General features: G+C 43.6%; 1 protein-coding gene across 2 annotated transcripts in view; it reads left to right on the top strand.

The window, feature by feature from the left end:
• OLFML2B (olfactomedin like 2B) overlaps positions 1 to 17873 on the top strand; it is a 185655-nt gene extending 167782 nt beyond the window's left edge. For both annotated transcript variants that reach the window (XM_056523569.1, XM_056523568.1), the window contains one exon: positions 13896 to 17873. In XM_056523569.1, coding sequence (XP_056379544.1) covers positions 13896 to 14497 — 602 coding nt within the window. In that variant the 3' untranslated portion in view covers positions 14498 to 17873. The remainder of the gene's footprint in view (positions 1 to 13895) is intronic.
• The last annotated feature ends 5176 nt before the right edge of the window (positions 17874 to 23049 follow it).

Raw genomic sequence — 23049 nt, 5'->3', positions numbered from 1 at the left:
GTAGTTTTGCAACAGCTGGAGGCACACTGGTTGGAAAATACTGAGTTAGGTAATAGAAACTATTACCTAACTCGGTATTTCCCAACCAGTGTGCCTCCAACTGTTGCAGAACTACAACTCTAAGCATGTACTGATTGCCAAAGGGAATGCTGGGAGATGTAGTTATGCAACAGCTGGAGGCACGCAAGTACAACTCCCAGCATGCCGAGACAGCCATTTGCTGTTCCTGAATGCTGGGAGTTGTAGTTTTGCAAGATTAAGAGGGGTTCAGGCTGGAGATCACTGACAGTGGTCTCTAAACGGTGGCCCTCCAGATGTTGCAAAACTACAAATCTCATCATGCTAAGACAGCAAACTGCTGTCTGGGCATGCTGGGAGTTGTAGTTTTGTAATATCTGGAGGGCTACAGTTTAGAGACCACTGTCAGTGATCTCCAGCCTGAACCCCTCTAAATCTTGCAAAACTACAACTCCCAGCATGCCAACACAGCAAACAGCTGTCAAGGCATGGTGGGAGTTGTAATTTTCCAACATCTGGAGGGCGACAGTTTAGAGACCACTCTCTAAACGGTCGCCCTGCAGATGTTGCTAGGCAACAGACTCCTGGACACGCGGCGTCATACTCACCTCCACCGCTGCCGTGATCACAGCCGCCGCCGGGTAAGTGACCGCCGCTGCCGCCGCTACTACACGGTTCCCCCCGCTGTGCCCGGACACCGATGGGTGGGCATAGCGGGGGGAACCGAACTTTAACCCCCCCGCCCCCAGTCTGCTATTGGTCGGCCGCTCCGCCGATCAATAGCAGGGATAGGAGGGGTGGCAACCCTGCCACCTCACTCCTATCTCTTCAAGGGGGATCGAGGGTGTCTTGGACACCCCCGATCCCCCTTATTTTATCGTGGCGCCGCAGTTGATGGGCAGGGGGAGAGCGCTCCCCCTGCAAACACCGTAGATGCCGTGATCAGAACTGATCACGGCATCTATGGGGTTAATGATGCCGGGACCGGCTCGATCGCGGCCCCGGCAGCTGCGGGGGGACTCCGGCTGTGATTGACAGCTGAGTCCCACCCGCGATCTCCTGCGCTGCCCGCGGCAGAGCAGGAGATCGCTTGGACGTATGCATACGTCCATTTGCGCGAACGTGTAATTCGCCTGGACGTATGCATATGTCCAATAGCGGGAAGGGGTTAAGGACCCAGCCATTTTACACCTTAGGACTCGGCCATTTTTTGCACATCTGACCACTGTCACTTTAAACATTAATAACTCTGGAATGCTTTTAGTTATCATTCTGATTCCGAGATTGTTTTTTCGTGACATATTCTACTTTAACTTAGTGGTAACATTTTTTGGTAACTTGCATCCTTTCTTGGTGAAAAATCCCAAAATTTGATGAAAAATTTGAAAATTTTGCATTTTTCTAACTTTGAAGCTCTCTGCTTGTAATGAAAATGGATATTCCAAATATTATTATTTTTGATTCACATATACAATATGTCTACTTTATATTTGCATCATAAAATTGATGAGTTTTTACTTTTGGAAGACATCAGAGGCTTCAAAGTTCAGCAGCAATTTTCCAATTTTTCACAAAATTTCCAAAATCACAATTTTTCAGGGACCAGTTTAGGTTTGAAGTGGATTTGAAGGGTCTTCATCTTAGAAATACCCCATAAAAGACCCCATTATAAAAACTACACCCCCCAAAGTATTCAAAATGACATTCAGTCAGCATTTTAACCCTTTAGGTGTTTCACAGGAATAGCAGCAAAGTGAAGGAGAGAAGGTGAAGTTGGGGTCTACACCAGCATGTTAATGTAAAAAAAAAAATTTTTTTACACTAACATGCTGGTGTAGACCCCAACTTCACCTTTTCATAAGGGGTGAAAGGAGAAAAAGCCCCCCAAAATTTGTAATCTCCCGAGTACGGCGATACCCCATATGTGTCCCAAAACTGTTGCCTTGAAATACGACAGGGCTCCAAAGTGAGAGAGCGCCATGTGCATTTGAGGCCTGAATTAGGGATTTGCATAGGGGTGGACATAGGGGTATTCTACGCCAGTGATTCCCAAACAGGGTGCCTCCAGCTGTTGCAAAACTCCCAGCATGCTTGAACAGTCGATGGCTGTCCGGCAACACTGGGAGTTGTTGTTTTGCAACAGCTGGAGGCTCCATTTTGAAAACAGTGGCGTACCAGACGTTTTTCATTTTTATTGGGGAGGGGAGGGGGGCTGTGTAGGGGTAAGTGTATATGTAGTGTTTTTTACTTTTTATTTTATTTTGTGTTAGTGTAGTGTAGTGTAGTGTTTTTAGGGTACAGTCACACGGCAGGGGGGGTTACAGCGATTTTCCCGCTGCGAGTTTGAGCTGCCGCGCAAAATTTGCTGCATCGCAAACTTGCAGCCTGATGTGAATGTACCCTGTCTATCAGTGCATGCTGGTAGTTATAGTTTTGCAACAGCTGGAGGCACACGGGTTGGGAAACACTGAGTTAGGAAACAGACAATGTTTCCCAACCAGTGTGCCTCCTGTTGTTGCAAAACCACAACTCCCAAACATTCTCAGGCATGCTGGGAGTAGTAGTTCGGCAACATCTTTAGAGCCAGATGTTGCCGAACTACAAGTACCAGCATGCTTGGAGTTGTAGTTTGAAACATCTGGAGGACTACAGTTTGCAGACCACTAATACAGTGGTTCCCAATCTGTGCCCTTCCAGATGTTGCAAAACTACAATTCCCAGTATACCAAAACTATCCAGGCATGCTGGGAGTTGTAGTTCTGCAACATCTGAAGGGCCAGATGTTACAGAACTACAACTCCCAGCATGCCTGGACAGTAAGGGCATGCTGAGGATGTGTAGTTTTGCAACATCTGGAAGGGCACAGTGGTCTCCAAACTGTGGACCTCCAGATGTTGCAAAACTACAACTCCCAGCATGCCCAGATGCCAAGGGCTGTCTGGGCATGCTGGGAGTTGTAGTATACAGGGTCCCAATACAGCAATGCATGTCGCTTTACGGCGACGTGCATTGCTGTAAAGGGCCTGACCGCAGCTGAAGATCAACTCACCTGTCGCTGCCGCCGCCATCTTCCTTATCGGGATCCGGGTCTTCAGGGACGAGTTAAGTACCGGGGCCGGTCCCCAGCACTCCCCCGTCCCCCGCCGCATCCTTCGGTCTTCCTCCCGTCCTCTCCGGACTTCAAGGGGCCGAGCAGGGCGGGAGGAAGTAACCGCTCCCCCCCTGCGATTGGTCGGTTAACTAACTGACGGATCGCAGGGGATCGGAGGAGGTGGCAGGCTTGCCACCTCGCTCCTAGGCTCCAGCATGGTCCTGGCTGTCTGTGACAGCCAGGATCATGCAAAATTACCGGGCGGTCGGGTCCCAGAGACCCGATCAGCCCGGTATCGCCGCAGATCGCAAGGGCGATTACCCTTGCGATTTGCGGCGATCACCGACATGGGGGGCCTACATGGGTCCTTATGGGTCGTCATGGGTCCTTAAGAGGTTAAAGGGGTACTCCGCTGCTAGACATCTTATCCCCTATTAAAAGGATAGAGGATAAGATGTCTGATTGCAGGGGTCTGGCTGCTGGGGCCCCCCACGGTCTCGTGCAGCACCCAGCGTTCAAAACAAATGCCGGGTTCCTGCAGCAGTGGTCATGATGTCATGGACATGCCCCTCGTGCTGGCACGCCACACCCTCTCCATTCATGTCTATGGGAGGGGGCGTGTCGGCAGACACGCCCCCTCTCATAGACATGAATGGAGGGGGCTTGGCGTGATGTCATGAGGGGCGTGACCGTGACATCAAGATCACGGCCTCTGAGCGTTCTGAACAAAATGTTCAGAACACTGGAGCACTGGAGTACCCCTTTAAGTGGCTTTGAAGCGAGCGTAAGAGTTGCGCTCGCTTTAGAGCAGTGAGTGTCGACTATTATCAGTAGCCAGACACTCGTTGCTATTGACAGTCAGCGGCGATCCTATCGCTGCCGGTCATTTAACACTTCAGATCCTGTGATCAATGCCGATCACGGCGTCTAAAATGTGAAACTTGCTGGTAAATCAATGGAGCTCACGAAACCCCCCACAAAACCAGGCTGTCCGGGCATGCTGGGAGTTGTAGTTTTGTGACAGCTGGAGGCACCCTGGTTGGAAAACACTGCAATAAGGCATCCCCAGAAGTGTAGGGGCTCTGTACTGCCATGTGGCTCCAATTTCATAAAGATTAATATAGATTTTTTTTTATTTTTTTTTTTATTCCGTATGTTCCATAAATATGGAGGTATTCTGTCCTAGATAGTTACGGCACCTAACATACCCTGTATTGTAAGACCATACAACAAATACATATAGCGTCCATGCCCTACTATATAGACTCCATACATAGGACTCAGGCATCAGATGTAGGTTATATTCCCCTCAGTGATTTTTAAGCTGTGTTCTGCACCTTCTCATTACTTTAAGACCAGGTGTAAAAACAGATTAGAAGTGGTAAATCCTTTGGGGAAAAATAAAAACCTTCTTTTATATACATTCCTCCCTACAGCACTAAGGAGCTTTTCAGAGTCCCTGCATTGTGTAAGGTGAGGTCATTCGTTGTGGCGGTGAATCGGAACAATTTTTGTTTTTTCTTCCTCAGACTTGTCACCATGTTTGTCGAGCTACCAAACTGTATACTGAGTGTTTTGTATGACGGCCCCATAAATGAGTGATATATTCTCCTTCAGCGTATAATCCTTCTTGCCTAATATAACAAGACAAGATTAGCAAGATGGCTGTCTCCGAGGGGCAGACACTTGGCACGCAGCAGGCGTCTCGCAGAAAAGGCCCCAGAACGCAGACTTTTCATGTGTACACACACACTCGGTGATGAAATGTAACAAACGTGTTGACTGATCGCAGACAGTTTTGCTTCCCACACAAATGAAATAAGGGGTGATGGAAAAAGAAAGAATAGAATACCAACATTCCTTAACTTAACCCCCCTACAATTGAACTGGAGAGTGTGGGTAGAAAAGAAGTCCTCCTTGTTGGCGCTGCATTCCAAGGAAAGAGATCTCGTCGGTATAAGAAAAAGAACTCGTCGGTCTTAGGTAAAAATAGGTTTCGTTTATTATAAAATAATAAAACATGAGGACAGTGACAATGACGCATTTCGGAGGTGCAGCCTCCTTCATCATCCACAATCTGATGAAGGAGGTTGCACCTCCAAAACACCTCATTGTCACTGTCCTCTTGTTTTATTATTTTACAATAAACTGAACAATATACTCCAGGTGAGGCCATACTAATATATAAAGCGGTGATATTATGTCCCTGTCTCGTCAGTCCAGGCCTTTTATGATACATGACAATATCCCGCTGGCCTTAGAAGCAGCTCCCTGACACTGAATGCTATTGTGTAGTCTATGATCTACAAGTACACCCAGATCCTTCTCTACCAGTGACGCTCCCAGCTTTACACCCCCTAGGATATATGATGCATTAAGGTTATTAGTACCCAGATGCATAACTACTTTTATTCACATGTAAATTTATGCATCTGGGTACTATTAACTATAGATAAGCGAACCTGTCGAACCCCAAGTTCAGTCAGAACTTTGCAAAAAGTTTGGTTTGCCTAAAACTCGACCTTTAGTCAATTTGATTCAGCAGAAGCTGGCAAAATTACATCAGCCACATGACAGAAAAGAGAAGAAAGAAGGATTAAAAGACCCCAGGGAATCCCATGCATTTTAGACAGCCAATCAGGAGGCAATATAGGGGTTATGTCAGAGCTACTATAAGGCTAGGTTCAGACTACGGAATTTCCGCCGGAATTTTCGCATTGAAATTTCCGGCAGAAATTCCGCTTACTATAATGCATAGTGTAGTGAATGGTTTTCCGTTCACAAATTCACACTTCGGAATTTGTGAAGCGGAAAATCCGGATGAAAAATCCGCTAGAAGATTTCTGCCTGAAGAAAGGGGTTGCTCTTTCTTCAGGCGGAAATCCTAGCAGAACACATAGCAGTCATTAGGAGACTGCAGTGTCCGCGCGGTCCTAGCGCCGACTAATTCAGTCGGCGCAGGTGGAACTCGGAATCTCCGGGCGGAAATTTTCTGCCCAGAGATTCCGTAGTCTGAACCTAGCCTAAAAGTCTATGTACATAGCTTCAGCAGTCATTTTAGAGATATCAGGTGTTAGGTGTAGATCTCTGTGAGGGACACTGAGCAGTGAACAATACAGATAGAAGTAGGACCGCACATATATAATAATTGGAGTAAAGCAGCAGAGAGCATTCCGCATCTGTTCTGTCAGTGCAAAATCTGTTTTCATTGGAAGTTATGTGTGAAAGTTTTTTTTTGTTTTTACACTAATTGTGAAAAAGCCGCGTAGAGGGTTTTATGTCACTTTTCTGCACTTTCTAGGATGCCAATCCTGTTGCTATGCCCCAAAACTGAATAATTTTTTACAGCTTGTAAAAAGCCATTGCTTCTTAACTTTCAAGGCACAAAACCTGTTGTTAATTCCAAAAATGGATACTTTCCGTTCACTTGGAAAAAGCCATTGCTTGTCAGATACCTCTGTGTGCATATAAACATCGGTAGGCATCTACCTCCAAAAAAGGGATTATTTTTAGACATTTATTTTAGAAAGCGTAAAAAGTCTGCTAGTGCAGTGTCTTTATTCAAACTGTTAGTTACCACTGTGTACCGTCCATATACCCATAGCCATAACTTTAAAGACTTTGGCCCTCATTTACTATTGCAAACCCGACATGTCTTGTCGGGTTGTGTGCCAGATTCTGACACATTGTGCCAGAAATTCTGTCTGCGACAGAATTTGCACTAGAAAAAAAAAAAAAACGAATTCTCCATTTTACTAAGAAAACCGAAAAAGTGGCGTGTTCATCGGGAAAAAGGGGCATGGTCACCGAAAAGGGGGGTGTTCCCACCATTTTCCCAAAAACCCAACATTTACTAAGGTTTCCACAGAAAATCTAGTGGATTTCAGCTGAGGAAAACCCGACAGATCAGAGCATGTGTAAAAAAAAAAAAAAAGCAAAATGTAGGGAAAGTGGGAAAAAATTGTAGGGAATTAAAACCCACAAAGAAAACTACACAACACTCTTAGTAAATCAGGGCCTTTGTCTTAAAAACATCTTAGAAGCCATAGATACTAGTGTTGGGCGTGAATATTCACATTTCAAATTTTTATCCCGAATATCGCAAATTCGCGAATATTGCGCATATATTCGCTATATATTTGAAATGACGAATATACAATTTTTTCCGCATATGCGCATATTTGCATATGTGAATATTCGCATATTCCTTCTTTTCACTTGTGGGCCAATTAGAATGATGCAAATACACTTGTCAGAGGTTATCAACAACATCCCTCGCAACCAATAGTAAAGTTTACCTCCCCCTCACTGTTTTCTTCCTCGAATACGCAAATATTCGCATATGCGAATATAACGAATACGCGAAATTCGCTAATATAAGAAGAATATTCGTCTATATATTCACAAAATATCGCGAATCCGAATATGGGCAATGCCACTCATGACTAATAGATACCCTCCTAGATGACCTAACAGTGTTATACAGGGCTTTAGGGCTTTTACACAGTTTTATACATGAGTTTTTGCTCTATTGGTAAAGTACAGGTTCATACAGAAATAGTTCAGTCAGAACCTCAACTGTTGGCCAAAGTTCAGCAAACCGCCAGGACCGAACTTTTGAAAAGTTACTAATAACCTGCATGTTATCTGTGTATGCACAGGGGAAGGCTGTCAATCACTGATAAGGACTGCCCACTGGACTCTTAAGCTCAGATGAGCATGTACTTCAGTCAATAAATGACACATCACCCTGAATCTTTTCACACAAAACTTTGCTCTGCTCCTCCTGATCTATAACTTGATGTCAGTAGGTAATGCAGAATATTCATGGTGACAAGTTCTCTTCAAGATCACCATGCTCTAACTACCTGTCCGCCGCTGGGGACCCCCGCAATATATCATGCAGCACCCACCTGTAACTGCTTCCGGAAGTGCTGGAGGATCTCAGGCTAATTCCTCCCGACCACGGGGACGGAAGATAGTGACGTCACGCCCTGCCCCCTCAATGCAAGTCTATGGATGTCACGCCCCCTCCCATAGACTTGAATTGAGGGGGCGGGGCATGCCATCACACGAGGGCGGAGTCGTGACATCACTATCTTACGTCCCCGGCGATCTGATCTAGGGGCAGAGTACCCCTTTAAAATAGGATATATTTAGTTACATGCAGTTGCAGTTTTTTTTTTTTAACATACCGTATATACTCGAGTATAAGCCGAGTTTTTCAGCACGATTTTTCGTGCTGAAAACACCCCCCTCGGCTTATACTCGAGTGAACTCTCCACCCGCAGTGGTCTTCAACCTGCGGACCTCCAGAGGTTTCAAAACTACAACTCCCAGCAAGCCCGGGCAGCCATCGGCTGTCCGGGCTTGCTGGGAGTTGTAGTTTTGAAACTTCCGGAGGTCCGCAGGTTGAAGACCACTGCGGCCTTCGACATCATCCAGCCCACTCTCGCCCCCCTTTAGTTCTGTACAGTACTCACCTCCGCTCGGCGCTGGTCCGGTGCTGCAGGCTGTCCGGAGAGGAGGTGGTCCGATGGGATAGTGGTTCCGGGCTGCTATCTTCACCGGGGGCGCCTCTTCTAAGCGCTTCGGGCCCGGCCCCAGAAAAGTCACGTTGCCTTGACAACGTTCTTCTGCGTCATCGTCCAGGCAACGCCTCTATTCCGGGCCCGCAGCGCGGAGAAGAGGCGCCCCCAGTGAAGATAGCAGCCCAGAACCACTATCCCACCGAACGACCTCCTCACCGGACAGCCCTGCAGCACCGGACCAGCGCCGAGCGGAGGTGAGTACTGTACACAACTAAAGGGGGGCGAGAGGGGGCTGTATGATGTCGAAGGCCGCAGTGGTCTTCAACCTGCGGACCTCCGGAGGTTTCAAAACTACAACTCCCAGCAAGCCCGGACAGCCAATGGCTGTAAAAAAAAAAACACCAAGAAAAACGACATGTGAATTTTAACTTTGGCGTTTTTTATTCTTTTTTGGCCTTTTAAAATCCAAAAAAGTGATGGAGATACCTTTTTTCATCAAATTTCATAAGGGTACCATTAAAAAAAAATTATTAAAAAAAGATACAGTAGTGATGGAAAAAATTGTATTTAACAAAATGTATCTTTATTATAATGAAATTTTAATACATTTTTAAACGGGGATGAATTTATATGGGCAGGCAGGGCACGAAAAATGTAGCCGATAATAATAAAAATGTAGTGTGTGTGTGTATTTTTCACTTTTTTTTTTTTAAGGTAGTACTACTACTCCCAGCATGGAACATACTGTTCCATGATGGGAGTAGTAGTACCTGTACTAATTGACAGATCGCCCCATTGTGATGCTCCTGTATAATGTATAGATGCGGACGGTCGCTCTCCTATGGTCCCCTGCACTGCCGTATATATACACATATTCCTATTTCCCAAAGAGAGCTGTGATTGGCCAGATGGTTCCAGCCAATCACAACTCTCTGTGGGAAATAGGAATAGGTGTATATATACGTCAGTGCAGGGGACCATAGATGAGTGGCCGACCGCATCTATACATTATACAGGACGATCACAGCGGGTGTCAGGAGTGACACTCGCTGCGATCTGTCTATTAATGCAGGTACTACAACTCCCAACATGGAGCAGAGTGTGCTCCATGTTGGGAGCAGTAGTACCTGCAGTTAAGGACAGATCACAGCAGGTGTCACTCCTGACAGCGCTGCGATCATCCTTCATCCCTGAGATGCGGAGCAGCTTTCTCCTGTGCTCGCATCTCTGCTCGGTACTCCGGCTGGCCACTCACCATTCATATTTCCCGCTGTGAGCGTTGATTTGCTGTCACCATCCGGCCAATTCACATTACTGGCCGGCCCGGAGTATAGTGCAAAGATGCGAGCGCTTTGGGTGTCAGGAATGACACCAGGGGCAATCTGTCTATTAGTACAGGAACTACTACTCCCATCATTGAACAGTGTGTTCCATGCTGGGAGTAGTAGTACTACCTAAAAAATATAAAAAATAAAGAAAAAAAGTGAAAATCACACACACTACATTTTTATTATTGTCGGCTACATTTTTTGTGCCCGCCCACATAAATTGATCCCTGTTTAAAAATTAATAAAAATTTCATTATAAAAAATATAAATTTCATCAAATAAATTTTTTCCATCACTACTGCATCTTTTTTTTTTTTTTTTTTGCCAAAAATTCTATTTCCACTCAAATGCAAAAAACACCAGAAAAAAAAGCAAGAAATTGCACTGGTGTTTTTTCTGGCGTTTTTTTCAAGGAAAAAAATACAAGTGGAAACTTAGCCTTAGGTGCTATAAATGGTAATGTCATGTGGCAGGGTGGCTTCGCTAAACTGATGGATCCCCTGTGAGACCAAGCAGCACTTTAGTTCAATGGGTTGTGCCTGTGGTGCTTAGTGCAGAAATTACAAATCCGGACACTTTTGTATCTTTAGTAACGTAGAACTTTACTAAACGTTCTGTACAAATCCAAGCAAGTAAGGTCTCTTTAGCACGGTGTTGTGAAGTTACAATTTTTTGGGCAGATGAGAGTTGGTCACTGTACCTTTAAGAATATGGTAATAGCAGATATACTGACTGGTTTGTTTGGTGCAGATTCTTAAACTTTATTCATGGTTTTGCGGCACAATACCCTGTTCAGGGCGTCCACTGAAGAACTTTTTATAAAGTGTGTAGCCACGCAGCACTAACTCCTACCATAGGTCTATGAAGAGATTAGTGTATGACAGACAGGTCCTTTCTCAGCCAGTTCCACACTTCTTGATACTAGATATTTTTTCTTGAAGCTCCGAATCTTCGCACAGTGCTGTGATCACACGACTCAGATTTGATTCAGGGTAGAAGATTCTTGTAACTAGAACAGTGGTAAATAGATCTGCACTGAATGGAGGAGGTCCCCTCTGACTAGGTGTATGTACTTTCCTGTGACTGACTGGTCTATCATCCAGTAGCAGAGCTAGGAGACATGTTTTCTCAGACTAAACTGGTTCTATGGCTAGAGCCAGACTAAACTTTAGGGAGAGGGGGTTGGGCTAGAGACTCCTCCCTCAGCCTTTCTAGAAGTTTCTGCATACAAACTAGCTGTGTGTCATCTCACCAATGATCCACTCATCTTATACAAATGAAATTCAAATGAATGTTCAAGTCTTACATATCTGTGATACCTCAGTGTATGTAGTATTGGCAGTGCAAAAGAGACAATTATGCAAGTTTCCTCTGATACCCCTAAGGCTGGGTTCACATCACGTTTTTACCAATACAGGACCGCATATGGCTGGGGGAGCTAAAACCTTGTGCTCCCGTATCCCTGCCTTATGCCGAACGTATGTAATGTATTTCAATGAACCGACCGGAGTGAACCGGTCGGCTCATTTTGCCCCGTATGCTTTTTTCCACCGGACCTGAAACCTTAGTCAACCACTGTTTTAGGTGCGGTGGGGAAACCGCATATAGGGCAAAAATGAGCCGACCGGAGTCAGCGTTTCACTCCGGTTGGCTCATTGAAATTAATTTCATATGGGCGGCATACGGCAGGGATACGGGAGCGCAAGGTTTTAGCTTCCCCCAGCCGTATGTGGTCCCGTATTGGTAAAAACGTGATGTGAACCCAGCCTAACAAAGATTAAGGCATTTAGTAAGAGATTTCTTAGCCACACAACAACTTCACATATTTGTAGCTTTGACACAGGTACCTAGACATTGCGTATGGTGCTGTTGTTTCCTAATTGTATGTTATTTACACGTTCCATTGCTTTTTTAAGTCTGTAATTTTCATATTGCAGGTGGTTTTATTTGGACACTGTAGACCCCTTTTAGTTTTTCATTTTACAGCTGTTATTTGCACACAGTAGAACACTGTTATCTGGACACTGGCACAGTTATGTGTGCTTTGTATGGCATGGCTCTAGGAACAGTTATTTGCACAGTGTATGGTCATTTGGTGAATGGAAAATGTTTCATTTTTCTGTCCTGTGTTTTGTACAATGCAAGTCTATGGCAACAGGAGGGTTCTATAGGATAGGCATCCTGTTTCACCATCCTTTTTGACAAAACAAAACTTGGAGATATTAACAGGATGCAAAACCATCAAGTGAACCTAACCTTATATAGAGCAACGTCCTCTCTGGAGGACCTGTCTCATATTAGACAGCACATTGATTTGAATAGCTACTGTGTAATGCTTCATTTTCCCTGTGGGGGTGCTGCAGGGAAAACATATGCTTAGGGCCCTATTACATGGCCTGACACATGCTGTAAGTGAGCACTGACCTTGTAGAGCGGTGATTATTTAAAGAGCCTATTACAAGACTTGATGATCATTTGGGAACGGCCACATGAAAAATGACTGGATCCATTGTGTGGCCCTCTACTTCATGTGTTTATTGGCTGTACATTCACTACTTCACAGGGAGATGCATGACCAAAGAACATATGTTTTTTTTTATCAGGTCAGATCGAAGTAGCCGCCAGCTAACAAACAACCATTTGTTCTTTCATTGTCTCATCACCGGCCCTAATACACAGAGTGATATGGTTTTTTTTTTGGCCAATAATCCTGCCGTATTATATGGCCCTTACTGTGCATCTGATTGTTGGGGGTCCCAGCAGGCAGAACCCTAAGGCCAATTATCATGTGAACGAGCATTGCCCATTTTTTTTTAGACTAACAATAAATCATCCTCATTGGCTGATCATGAACTTGAAGGACCGTGTAATCTGTCCAGCGATGGTCCTTGTGGCCCGGCAGCCCTTTGATTAACCCTTGTAAAGGTTCACCGAGATCAGCGCTTGTATCCGGCAAACAGCAAACTCATCTAGAAGGGGCCTTAGTGATCAGTTTATTGTCCAAGATCAATTCTAAACATTTTAGCAACCTATTAGACCAACAGATAAATACATTATACTTTAAATGGTCACCTAAAAATTTTTTTTGACATGTTGTAGGGCCATGTCAAAAGTTTTGAACAGTCGGAGTCTCAGTACTGAGACCCCCACTAATCCTGAGAAAGAGTGGGGTAAGTGAGCGGCAGCTCTTAGCGATCTTTGTCTTGCTGATCTATAGAGTAGATCTCTGAGAGCCGGGGAGTAAAGTGTGCTGTCGCCCGCTTCTTCTGATGGTGGGGGTCTCAGCACTGAGCCCCCTTACCAATCAAAACTTTTCACATGTGCCTACAACAAGTCAATATTTTTTTTCAACTGACAGGGATACATTAAAAAAGCCTATGTGCAGTTACATACCATTCTGGGTTACTAAAATATAGTATTCAAATGTGTTATTTTATTTAAAGGGGTACTCCACTGATCAGTGTTTGGAACAAACTGTTCCGAACGCTGGGGCCGGCGTCGGGAGCTCGTGTAGTCATAGTCCCGCCCCCTCACGATGTCACGCCCCACCCCCTCAATGCAAGTCTATGAAAGGGGGAGTTCACACCCCCTCCCATCGACTTGCATTGAGGGGGCGGGGCGTGACATGAGGGGGTGGGGCTATGACATCACAAGCTCCCGACACCTGCTCCAGCGTTCGGAACAGTTTGTTCCAAACGCTGTGCAGTGGAGTACCCCTTTAACACCATAGCTTTTTCTGCATATAAGTGAAGTCTATGATGTAACGGCCTACCTACATGCCATGGCCACTGACTGGAGATTATGAAACATATCTTTTGGATATCTGTGATTGTACTTCTGCTTATGCCCTCAAATGTCTAACATGTCTTTTGTTTTGAGATACTACTTATAAACATAAAAAATAAACACCTTTTGTATGTCTTTCAGGTCGTTGGAGCAATTCCTATAAGCTTCCTTATAGCTGGATCGGTACCGGACATGTTGTCTACAATGGATCTTTCTACTACAACAGAGCATTTACTCGCAATATCATAAAGTACGACTTAAAACACCGATATGTGGCAGCTTGGTCTTTGCTGCACGATGTGGTTTTTGAAGAGGCTACCCCCTGGAGGTGGAAAGGACACTCGGACATAGACTTTGCCGTGGATGAGAACGGTTTATGGATCATCTATCCGGCTATTGACGATGAAGGATTTCTGCAGGAGGTAATAGTCCTCAGCAAGCTCAACGCTCAGGATCTTACAACCCAGAAAGAAACAACGTTTCGGACCGGTTTACGAAAGGATTTCTTTGGCAACTGTTTTGTTATCTGCGGTGTTCTGTATGCTGTGGATAACTACAACAAGAAAAACGCCAATATATCTTACGCTTTTGACACCCATACAAACACTCAGATTATTCCCAGACTACTTTTCGAGAACGAATATTCTTATACGACACAAATTGATTACAATCCAAAGGATCGCCTGCTGTACGCTTGGGACAATGGACACCAGGTCACCTACCAGGTGATATTCGCATACTAAAGCTACCGACCAACCTTCATTGTGATAGCAGACATTTTATAGTTCCCACAAATCTCTATTGACCAATGGCAAGTTGCAATTTTGACATCTTCGCAAGTAAACACTCCCTGGGGCAGATTTACTAATCCTGTCTAATATTTAGACAGCGTAAACTTAGACTAGACAGTCTGAAAATGCTGTACAACGCCACGGTACAACGCCTATCAGTTGGCTTGCTTTACACCAATATTTAGTGTCAAAATTTGAGCCTTCTTTGCAGCAGGGCTCAAGTTCTGCAGAAAAGCATGGGAACAGAGTTCCTGCACTTTTTCAGCAGCAGGAACACTGTTCCCATTAGCAGAAATCCTGCAGGACCATCTTTTGAGTGGAAATCTTGGGTGACTTGCCACTCTTTTTACACGACTTGACCCCTGCTTTGCAGCATTTAAAGGGGTTATCCAGCAAAAATTGCAGTGGTGTCCCCCTTAACCTAGCAATGTCATGTATTGTCTGCAGCTCCGGGAGGTAAAGTGCAGTGAACACCTGTCGTGTCAATAACGGGACTGCCGGGGAGTGAGGGAGGTAAGTAGAGTTTTTTTTTTTATTTGATTAGAAAATTTTGCTGGACAATCTCTTTAAGACATGTGCCCTTTCAACAGCCACACTTTTTTTTGGTAGCAAGGTGCAAAAAAAATTCTAAAAACTTAGTAAACATTGACCATGACATGGATACAAGTTTTTGGGTGCAAATTGGGGCATTTATTTTAGTAAATCTCCCCCACTGTGTGTGTTTAGTTCAAGGTAGATTGGTATACTCTACCATACTTAACTTCTGTGCTGTTAATGTTTCTTAACCAGGGTGCCGCCATCTGTTGCAAATACTGCTGGTTGGGAAATACTGCAATAAGGGATTCACCAACCATTCTATACTATGTGTTCCTGAATATAAGGTTGCTCAATACGAATGAAGATTAAGAGGAGTAAAGGAGTAATAAGTTTATGTAGTTTACAAAACATAATTTGCACAAATATTTAAAATCCATTGTATAAACTCACAGCCTCACGCACCAAAACCTATTGAACATCCAATGATAAAAAAAAGTACAGAACATCTCGTAAACCCATTGCGTATTACTAGAAAATGCCATCGCTTTATGATTGGTGGAGGTTTGTCCAATGAGAGGGATGTGGCACCGGTGTAGCAGTGTACCGGTGTCCATCCCATTCACTACCTTATATCCCACTATAAACTAAAGGCCTATTCTAATGATACATCATCACTTTACAAGATGGAAATAAACATTTACGGAACAAATTGTAACACACAGACAACATAAGGAAGATGTCCTTAAGGTCTTCGTATGTACATTCGAATACTGCAACAGATAATGCAAAAAACCTGCTTGTTCAAACTAAAGATTTTATATTGGGAGAAATTCAATTAAAATTTTTTTTTAAAAAGGGACGACCTGCCTTTGGCAAGATTTCTTAGTTATATTAGAAGATGCATTTTGAACTTTAATCCCGTTTATAATACCCGAGAAGAGATTTATTGATCTCCAAGCATATCAGGTCCATGCAACATAGTCACACATATTGAAATGGAGCCATTTCATGGCTATTTTTTGTTGGAGTTCCCTTCCTCTAACTACAAGTCCCAAGATTCCTTGTTTGTAAGTGTGAGGTCACTTTTCTCCCTCCCACACATCAGCCATCCCACCCATTGAAGCACAGGTGACCTGCCTTCCATGCTGTGCTGTGAACAACAGACCAGTGTTTTCTAACCAGGGTGCCTCCAGCTGTTGCAAAACTACAATTTATTGCAGAATCATTTCCTTCCCACCCAGAGGTCACTCCACCCATTGAAGCAGACAGGCTTCTTTGAACACCTGACTAGTGATGTAATGTCTTGGGCTGCACTGCAACCTGGGAAAACCTAAGACCGCACTCATTTTGTATGCTGTTTAAAATAAACATTAGGGCAACAATCACATAAGAATTGCGAGACCACCATGAAACATGGACCAGACACTATAATATGAACTAAACTAACAGACCCTGTAGCATAGTCAAATACAAATCCTGGAATACCTCTTTGAAGAGAATTTCTGAGATTGGAAAAAAAATCTGGCAATGGGGGAAAGGACAAAGGAACCATTATTCACTCAATAAATTCCCTGTGGTTCCATTGTCACCTATCTTGTCTACGGTGCTTAAGCACTTATGTGTCCATATGCCAATACTGATCCCATCACAGGTAGGACACAGCGCATCCGCAGTGTATTTCCCACTGCGGATGTGCCTGCCGCCAGCAGTCACAGAGAGACTGCAGAGCAAGCTCCCTGTGGCCGGGTAGCTCTGTGTGTCCACTCGTGACTGCCGGCGTGACGTCTGCCACTACGAGAAGACACACACAGAGCTACCTGGCCACAGCTTGGAGCTCGCTCTGCAGTCGCTCTGTGACTTCTAGTGGCAGGCACATCTGCAGCGGGAAATACACTGCGGATGTGCTGTGTGTGTCCTACCCTTATGAAGATGCCAATATGGAGCACTTAAGAATGGATGCTTCTGATGGTTTCCAAAGCTTTCTGTACATTTCTATAACAACTCTGTAGCTATGATCTAAAATCACAAATGTGAATCCCTTGTCTTTGCATATTAGTATATCTATCGTAGATTAGGAAGTAGTATCTTTATATATATATATATATATATATATATATATACATAGGCACAAAGCCATGGTAACTAGACTATGGGCACCCCCATAGTTTACACCGCTGACTGTATTCATAGCACATGAAAAGAACTCACAATAGAAGTAAAGCTTTATATTGCAATGTTACCTTTGACCCTTTGTGACAACACAGTTTTAGTGATCAATATGTAGAAAAAGTACAGAGCTCTTCCAGGACTGTACGTATGTTGCTTTGAGAAGTATGAGAAAAGATGTTACATGCAACAAGGAAATGGCAATTTTGACCCAGCTATAAGGTCCTTTTAGTAAACCGCATATAACTAAGGCTAAGTTCACACGGGAATTTTGTTCCAACACATAAACCTCTTTTTTTGTAGTATTGTTTTCTCCGCCAAACTCCTGTCCTTCTGACGGACTGATCTACAGAGCTCCCTTAAAGGGGTACTCCAGTGGAAATTTTATTTTCCTAATTGACTGGTGCCAGAAAGTTATACAGATTTGTAAATTACTTCCAATACTTACCAGCTGCTGTATACTTCACAGGAAGTTGTGTGGTTCTTTCCAGTCTGACCACAGTGCTCTCTGCTGACATGTTTCAAACAAGTTCTGTGTGTACTAATTATGCTGCCCAGGTACAGAGTTTCCCCTACTCCTATAGCAACAATTCAACAGTGTCCATGGGCCACAGCTTCACTTCAATATCACACCTTTCAAGACAATAAGTAGCAAAACACTCACTGTTTAGTTGTTCATATTCTTCTTTTTCATTCTTCCATTTCTGTAGTTTTTCAAAAGGGTGATATATATATCTATATCTATCTATATATATACACAAAGTTAGCTATTCCACTAATACCTGGTACTATCAGTCTCTAGTAAGCATGAGTAAGACCCTGAAGGATCCCAAGTAGCATGTAAGACCTCTGCTACCTGGAGCTGAAAGCTAACTGTAACTTTGTATATATCACCCTTTTAAAAAACTACAGAAATGGAAGAATAAAAAAAAGAACAATATGAACAACTAAACAGTGAGTGTTTTGCTAGTTATTCTCTCTAAAGGTGTGATATTGAAGCTAAGATGTGACCCATGGACACTGTTGCACTCTGACACCTCTGTCCATGTCAGGAACTATCAAGAGAATGAGCAAATCCCCATAGCAAACCTCTCTTGCTCTGTAGAAAACATTTTTTTTGCATATCAACTGGTGCCAGAAAGTTAAACAGATTTGTAAATTATTTCTATTAAAAAATGTTAATCCTTCCAGTACTTATCAGCTGTTGTATACTCCGGAGGAAGCTGTGTTGTTCTTTCCAGTCTGACCACAGTGCTCTCTGCTGACACCTCTGTCCATGTCAGGAACTGTCCAGAGCAGGAGAGGTTTGCTATAGGGATTTGCTCCTACTCTGGACAGTTCCTGACAGTTCTAGACAGCTGTTTCAAGGTTCTTCCCCCTAAACAGTCATGAATTGGCATATAATCCCCAGTCATGTCTTTTTGTGGGTCGAACATTGATATGAAGGGATACTTCCTCCAATAGGTGGCCCTGAGGAGCAAGCTTTTTCCTACTTTGCATACACTGTGATTATAAAGAAGTTGGACCATCATCTAGACTGCACTGTACTAAGGATTTTGACGTGTTTCACTTTTTTTAGTCCCTAAATTGCCAAAAACTAACCTGTTAAATAAATAACTAGTTTCTTGTTAGAATCAATCTCTTGGGAGATTATGTGATTATTATCCATCATTTCTTTGGAACTCTCTATGGCACTGCATTTTGTCGGCACCTTGGATGATATGGAATTGGAAATAGTGAGTGATGTGAATAGTAGGGTTAAAGGGGTTGTCCGGCAAAAGAAATAACCTGTGTATGGTATCAAAAAGTAAAATAAAGCAACTTACTAATATAATGTTATCAGCCATAGTGCACAGATCTTCCATATCAGGTGAGCTCTTTCCCTTGTATCTGTGACATCACGTCACATTCTCTGAAAGCAAAGAGCTCCAAACCTTGTTCCCCTCTTTCCCTCTGGTCTGCTCAGGACTAGACCAGTGATGTGAAGAAGTGAGCTCATAGATTTTAAGGCCGCTGTGAGCTTGTTCTAAAGAAAACTACCCAAAGAAAGAATCTGAATTTGTGTCCCGTTATGGAGCAATAAAAGAGTTATTGGTTTTGGCAAACTTGGATCCCGTGTGTCATACTTATTCTTCCTTTAGTGAGTCTAAACTGCTGACTGCTTGCAACATAAGTACTATGAATAGCCCTGCTAATGGTTAGGTCTGTTTTCCTGTGGAAGTGTCCTATAAGTATCCTAACAAGTGGAGTGGTGCCAACTGCATTTGTCTCTACATGTGTATGTAAATGAAACTACATTGACTGAGAAAGGCTTCATACTGCCTTACAATGTAATGAGCAGTAATATGAGCTCCCCCTTTTCACATCAATGGACTTAGCCTGAGCAGACAGGAGGGGAGGGTGGAGCAGGGATGGGAGCTCTGCTTTCAGAGAGTGTGATGGAGATGTCACAGCTACAAAGGAGACAGCACAGCTAATAATGGAAGATCCCTGCCCTATGGATTATAACATTATATATTTATTATACTTTTTGCACCATACACAGATTGCTTCTTTCGCTGGACCAAAAAAAATCTTAAGAACACAATATGACAAACAAGCTACATAACAAAATGTTGGCGCTGTCTGGGGTCTGTAACTGGGACAACTTGTATAACAGCTTGTGGTCTTCTGGCAGGATAACAGGGAAGCTTCAGAAGAAAATACACATCTCAGCTGCTGCTATATCCATAAAAGCCCTCCACTGCCAGGGGAAAGCTTTTACTTTTTTGAAATGTCAGGTTGCTGTTTAGTCAATAATTTGTATTATGTAGGGGTTCAAAAGTAAAGCAAAGTTAGTCTAAGTTCACCTCTGTGTCGGAACTCCATTCGAGGACTTCGTCACAGAGTCTGTTCCACAGAAAATGGTGTTGGGCAGAATGGACAACAACGGGTCCCGACGGGTTTCTGTCTGGTGTTCGTTTTTTGCAGGAGTGGGATGGAGAAAAAAAAAAAAAAAAAAAACATCTGCTGAATTTTTTTCTCCACTCAACTCCAGTCATTTAACGGATTTAGTAAACGTAACTCCCTGAACAGAGCTCCAATGCCGATGTGAACGATGCCTTAGGGTAAAAAGTCTTCATATATTATAGTATACACTGAGAGCAGCTGCAGAATAGATGGGGAAAGCAGGAAGACGTAATACAAGCTGCAGGCCCCGGCATGCGTAAGACTAGAAAAAACAGACGTGCGTACAGTGAGCTCTACAGAAGCGTGCTTGGGTTCTACAACCAGCTTCCTGCTGCCTCCATATATGTGGCTGGACTCAATTTGTGGACCATAACAATCAGTCATTAACTTGGCTGGAGCCACATCAGTTTTTCTATAAAGTGGCCCAAATGCCGTACTTTTTCAAGCATTCACACCATAAAATGTGCACAAATGCATAAACCATATCCTTAGCTACAGGTATATGGAAACAGTGCAAGAGTCAATAATATCTTTTTGCATTAGCCTATAATCTTACTGAAGGATAGGTTTGTTTTCTCTTCTAAAACTGGTAACTTGAAAATATCACAACTCGAAATGTATTCATACCGAAAGCTATAATTGACCGACACATTCTCTGTATATACTTACAATGTTATGTCAATGTATCAAAGAATTTTTGGAAAAGGTCAAACAAAAAGCTTTGTAACATGTTGTACATTATGTGTGTAGAAATTGGCATTAAAGGGGTTATCCAGTGCTAAAATCCATATGCTGCTGGGGGCAGTAAATTTTTTTTAAACCTATACTTACCTAGCCCCAGTCCCCTGCAGCTCCCATTTGGTTCTGTCCAGATCCCTTATCTTCTGTCTCCTCCTTGCTTCCGAGACCATTGGTGCAGGACCTGCCAGCTCAGCCAATCACTGACTGAGATGGGACACTGCTGCGTCGTGATTGGCTGAGCCAGCAGGTCCTGCGCCTTGTCTTGGAAGAAGACAAAAGACTGGGGATCTGGATGAATCAAATGGCTAAGAGGGTAAGTATAGTTTTTTTTTCTATTTCTTTTCCGGGCCCCCAGCAGGATATGGTTTTTAGCCAAATGCTGGGTAACCCTTTTAAAATAATTACAGGGAGAAATGGTAAAAAAAAAAAAAACTAAATAAAAATCTGATCATATTGAATTGTTTATTGTTGGTTTTGTATAAATTGCAGAATTTGTTTATATTCCTCTGTGAACTGTGGATCAGTTTGCTAAATCGCTTCAATTGTTATTATGATTTAACCTGCTTAAAAAAAATCTATTAAACATGTGGAGTTTTAGTTGCATCCTTCTGTTCATTTGTTTATTTCGGTGTATTTGTTACCAGCGTATACAGCACCTTTTCTCAATGACAGGAATCACCATCGTTCTTCGCAAAAAAGGCTTTTATTGCATTGTGCCGGGCCCCCTGATAAGCCCGATAACAGAAAACAAAATGCATAGGATGAACTAGAATAATATCTGATACAGTAGCATAGTCAGAAAACAAGCCAAGCCAGTGCGTCCCAACCTGTGTGCCTCCAGCTGTTGCAAAACTTCAACTCCCAGCATGCCCGGACAGCCTTTGGCTGTCCTGGCATGCTGGGAGTTGTAGTTTTGCAATAGCCGGAGGCACCCCTGTTGGGAAACACTGGTCCAAGGTCATGTTTGGAAAGTTCAAGGACATATTTTATATGGTTTACGCCACATTTCGACCCTACCATCTGCTTAGTGCAGTAGGAATAACAATTTTATGGGCACTGCAACTTTAAAATTTTTTTATTTTTTATTTCCAGTTTTGGCAAATTTCTTACTATCCAATAAAACCTCAGTTTTCCGGTTCTTTGCTGACAGGCGTGGAAGCATTTTCTGTATATTACTGTTTATTAAGGGGTACTCCGGTGGAAAACCTTTTTTTTTTAAATCAACTGGTGCCAGAAAGTTAAACAGATTTGTGAATGACTTCTATAAAAAAATCTTAATCCTTCCAGTACTTATTAGCTGCTGAATACTACAGAGGAAATTATTTTCTTTTTTGAACACTGTGCTCTCTGCTGACATCTCTGTCCATTTTAAGAACTGTCCAGAGTAGGAGAAAATCCCCATAGCAAACATATGCTGCTCTGGACAGTTCCTAAAATGGATAGAGATGTCAGCAGAGAGCTCTGTGTTCCAAAAAGAAAATAATTTCCTCAGTAGTATTCAGCTGGTAATAAGTACTGGAAGGATTAAGATTTTTTAATGGAAGTCATTTACAAATCTGTTTAACCTGCACCAGTTGATTTAAAAAAAAAAAATTCCATCGGAGTACCCCTTTAACCCCTTAAGGAAGCAGGACGTAAATGTACGTCCTGGTGAGGTGGTACTTAACGCACCAGGACGTACATTTACGTCCTAAGCATAACCGCGGGCATCGGAGCGATGCCCGTGTCATGCGCGGCTGATCCCGGCTGCTAATCGCAGCCAGGGACCCGCCGGCAATGGCCGACGCCCGCGATCTCGCGGGCGTCCGCCATTAACCCCTCAGGTGCCGGGATCAATACAGATCCCGGCATCTGCGGCGGTTCGCGATTTAAATGAACGATCGGATCGCCCGCAGCGCTGCTGCGGGGATCCGATCATTCATAACGCCGCACGGAGGTCCCCTCTCCTTCCTCCGTGCGGCTCCCGGCGTCTCCTGCTCTGGTCTGTGATCGAGCAGACCAGAGCAGGAGATGACCGATAATACTGATCTGTTCTATGTCCTATACATAGAACAGATCAGTATTAGCAATCATGGTATTGCTATGAATAGTCCCCTATGGGGACTATTCAA

This window comes from Hyla sarda, chromosome 6 (genome assembly GCF_029499605.1).
Source record: "Hyla sarda isolate aHylSar1 chromosome 6, aHylSar1.hap1, whole genome shotgun sequence".
Taxonomy (NCBI): domain Eukaryota; kingdom Metazoa; phylum Chordata; class Amphibia; order Anura; family Hylidae; genus Hyla; species Hyla sarda.
This window is presented reverse-complemented; position numbering and strand designations above follow the sequence as displayed.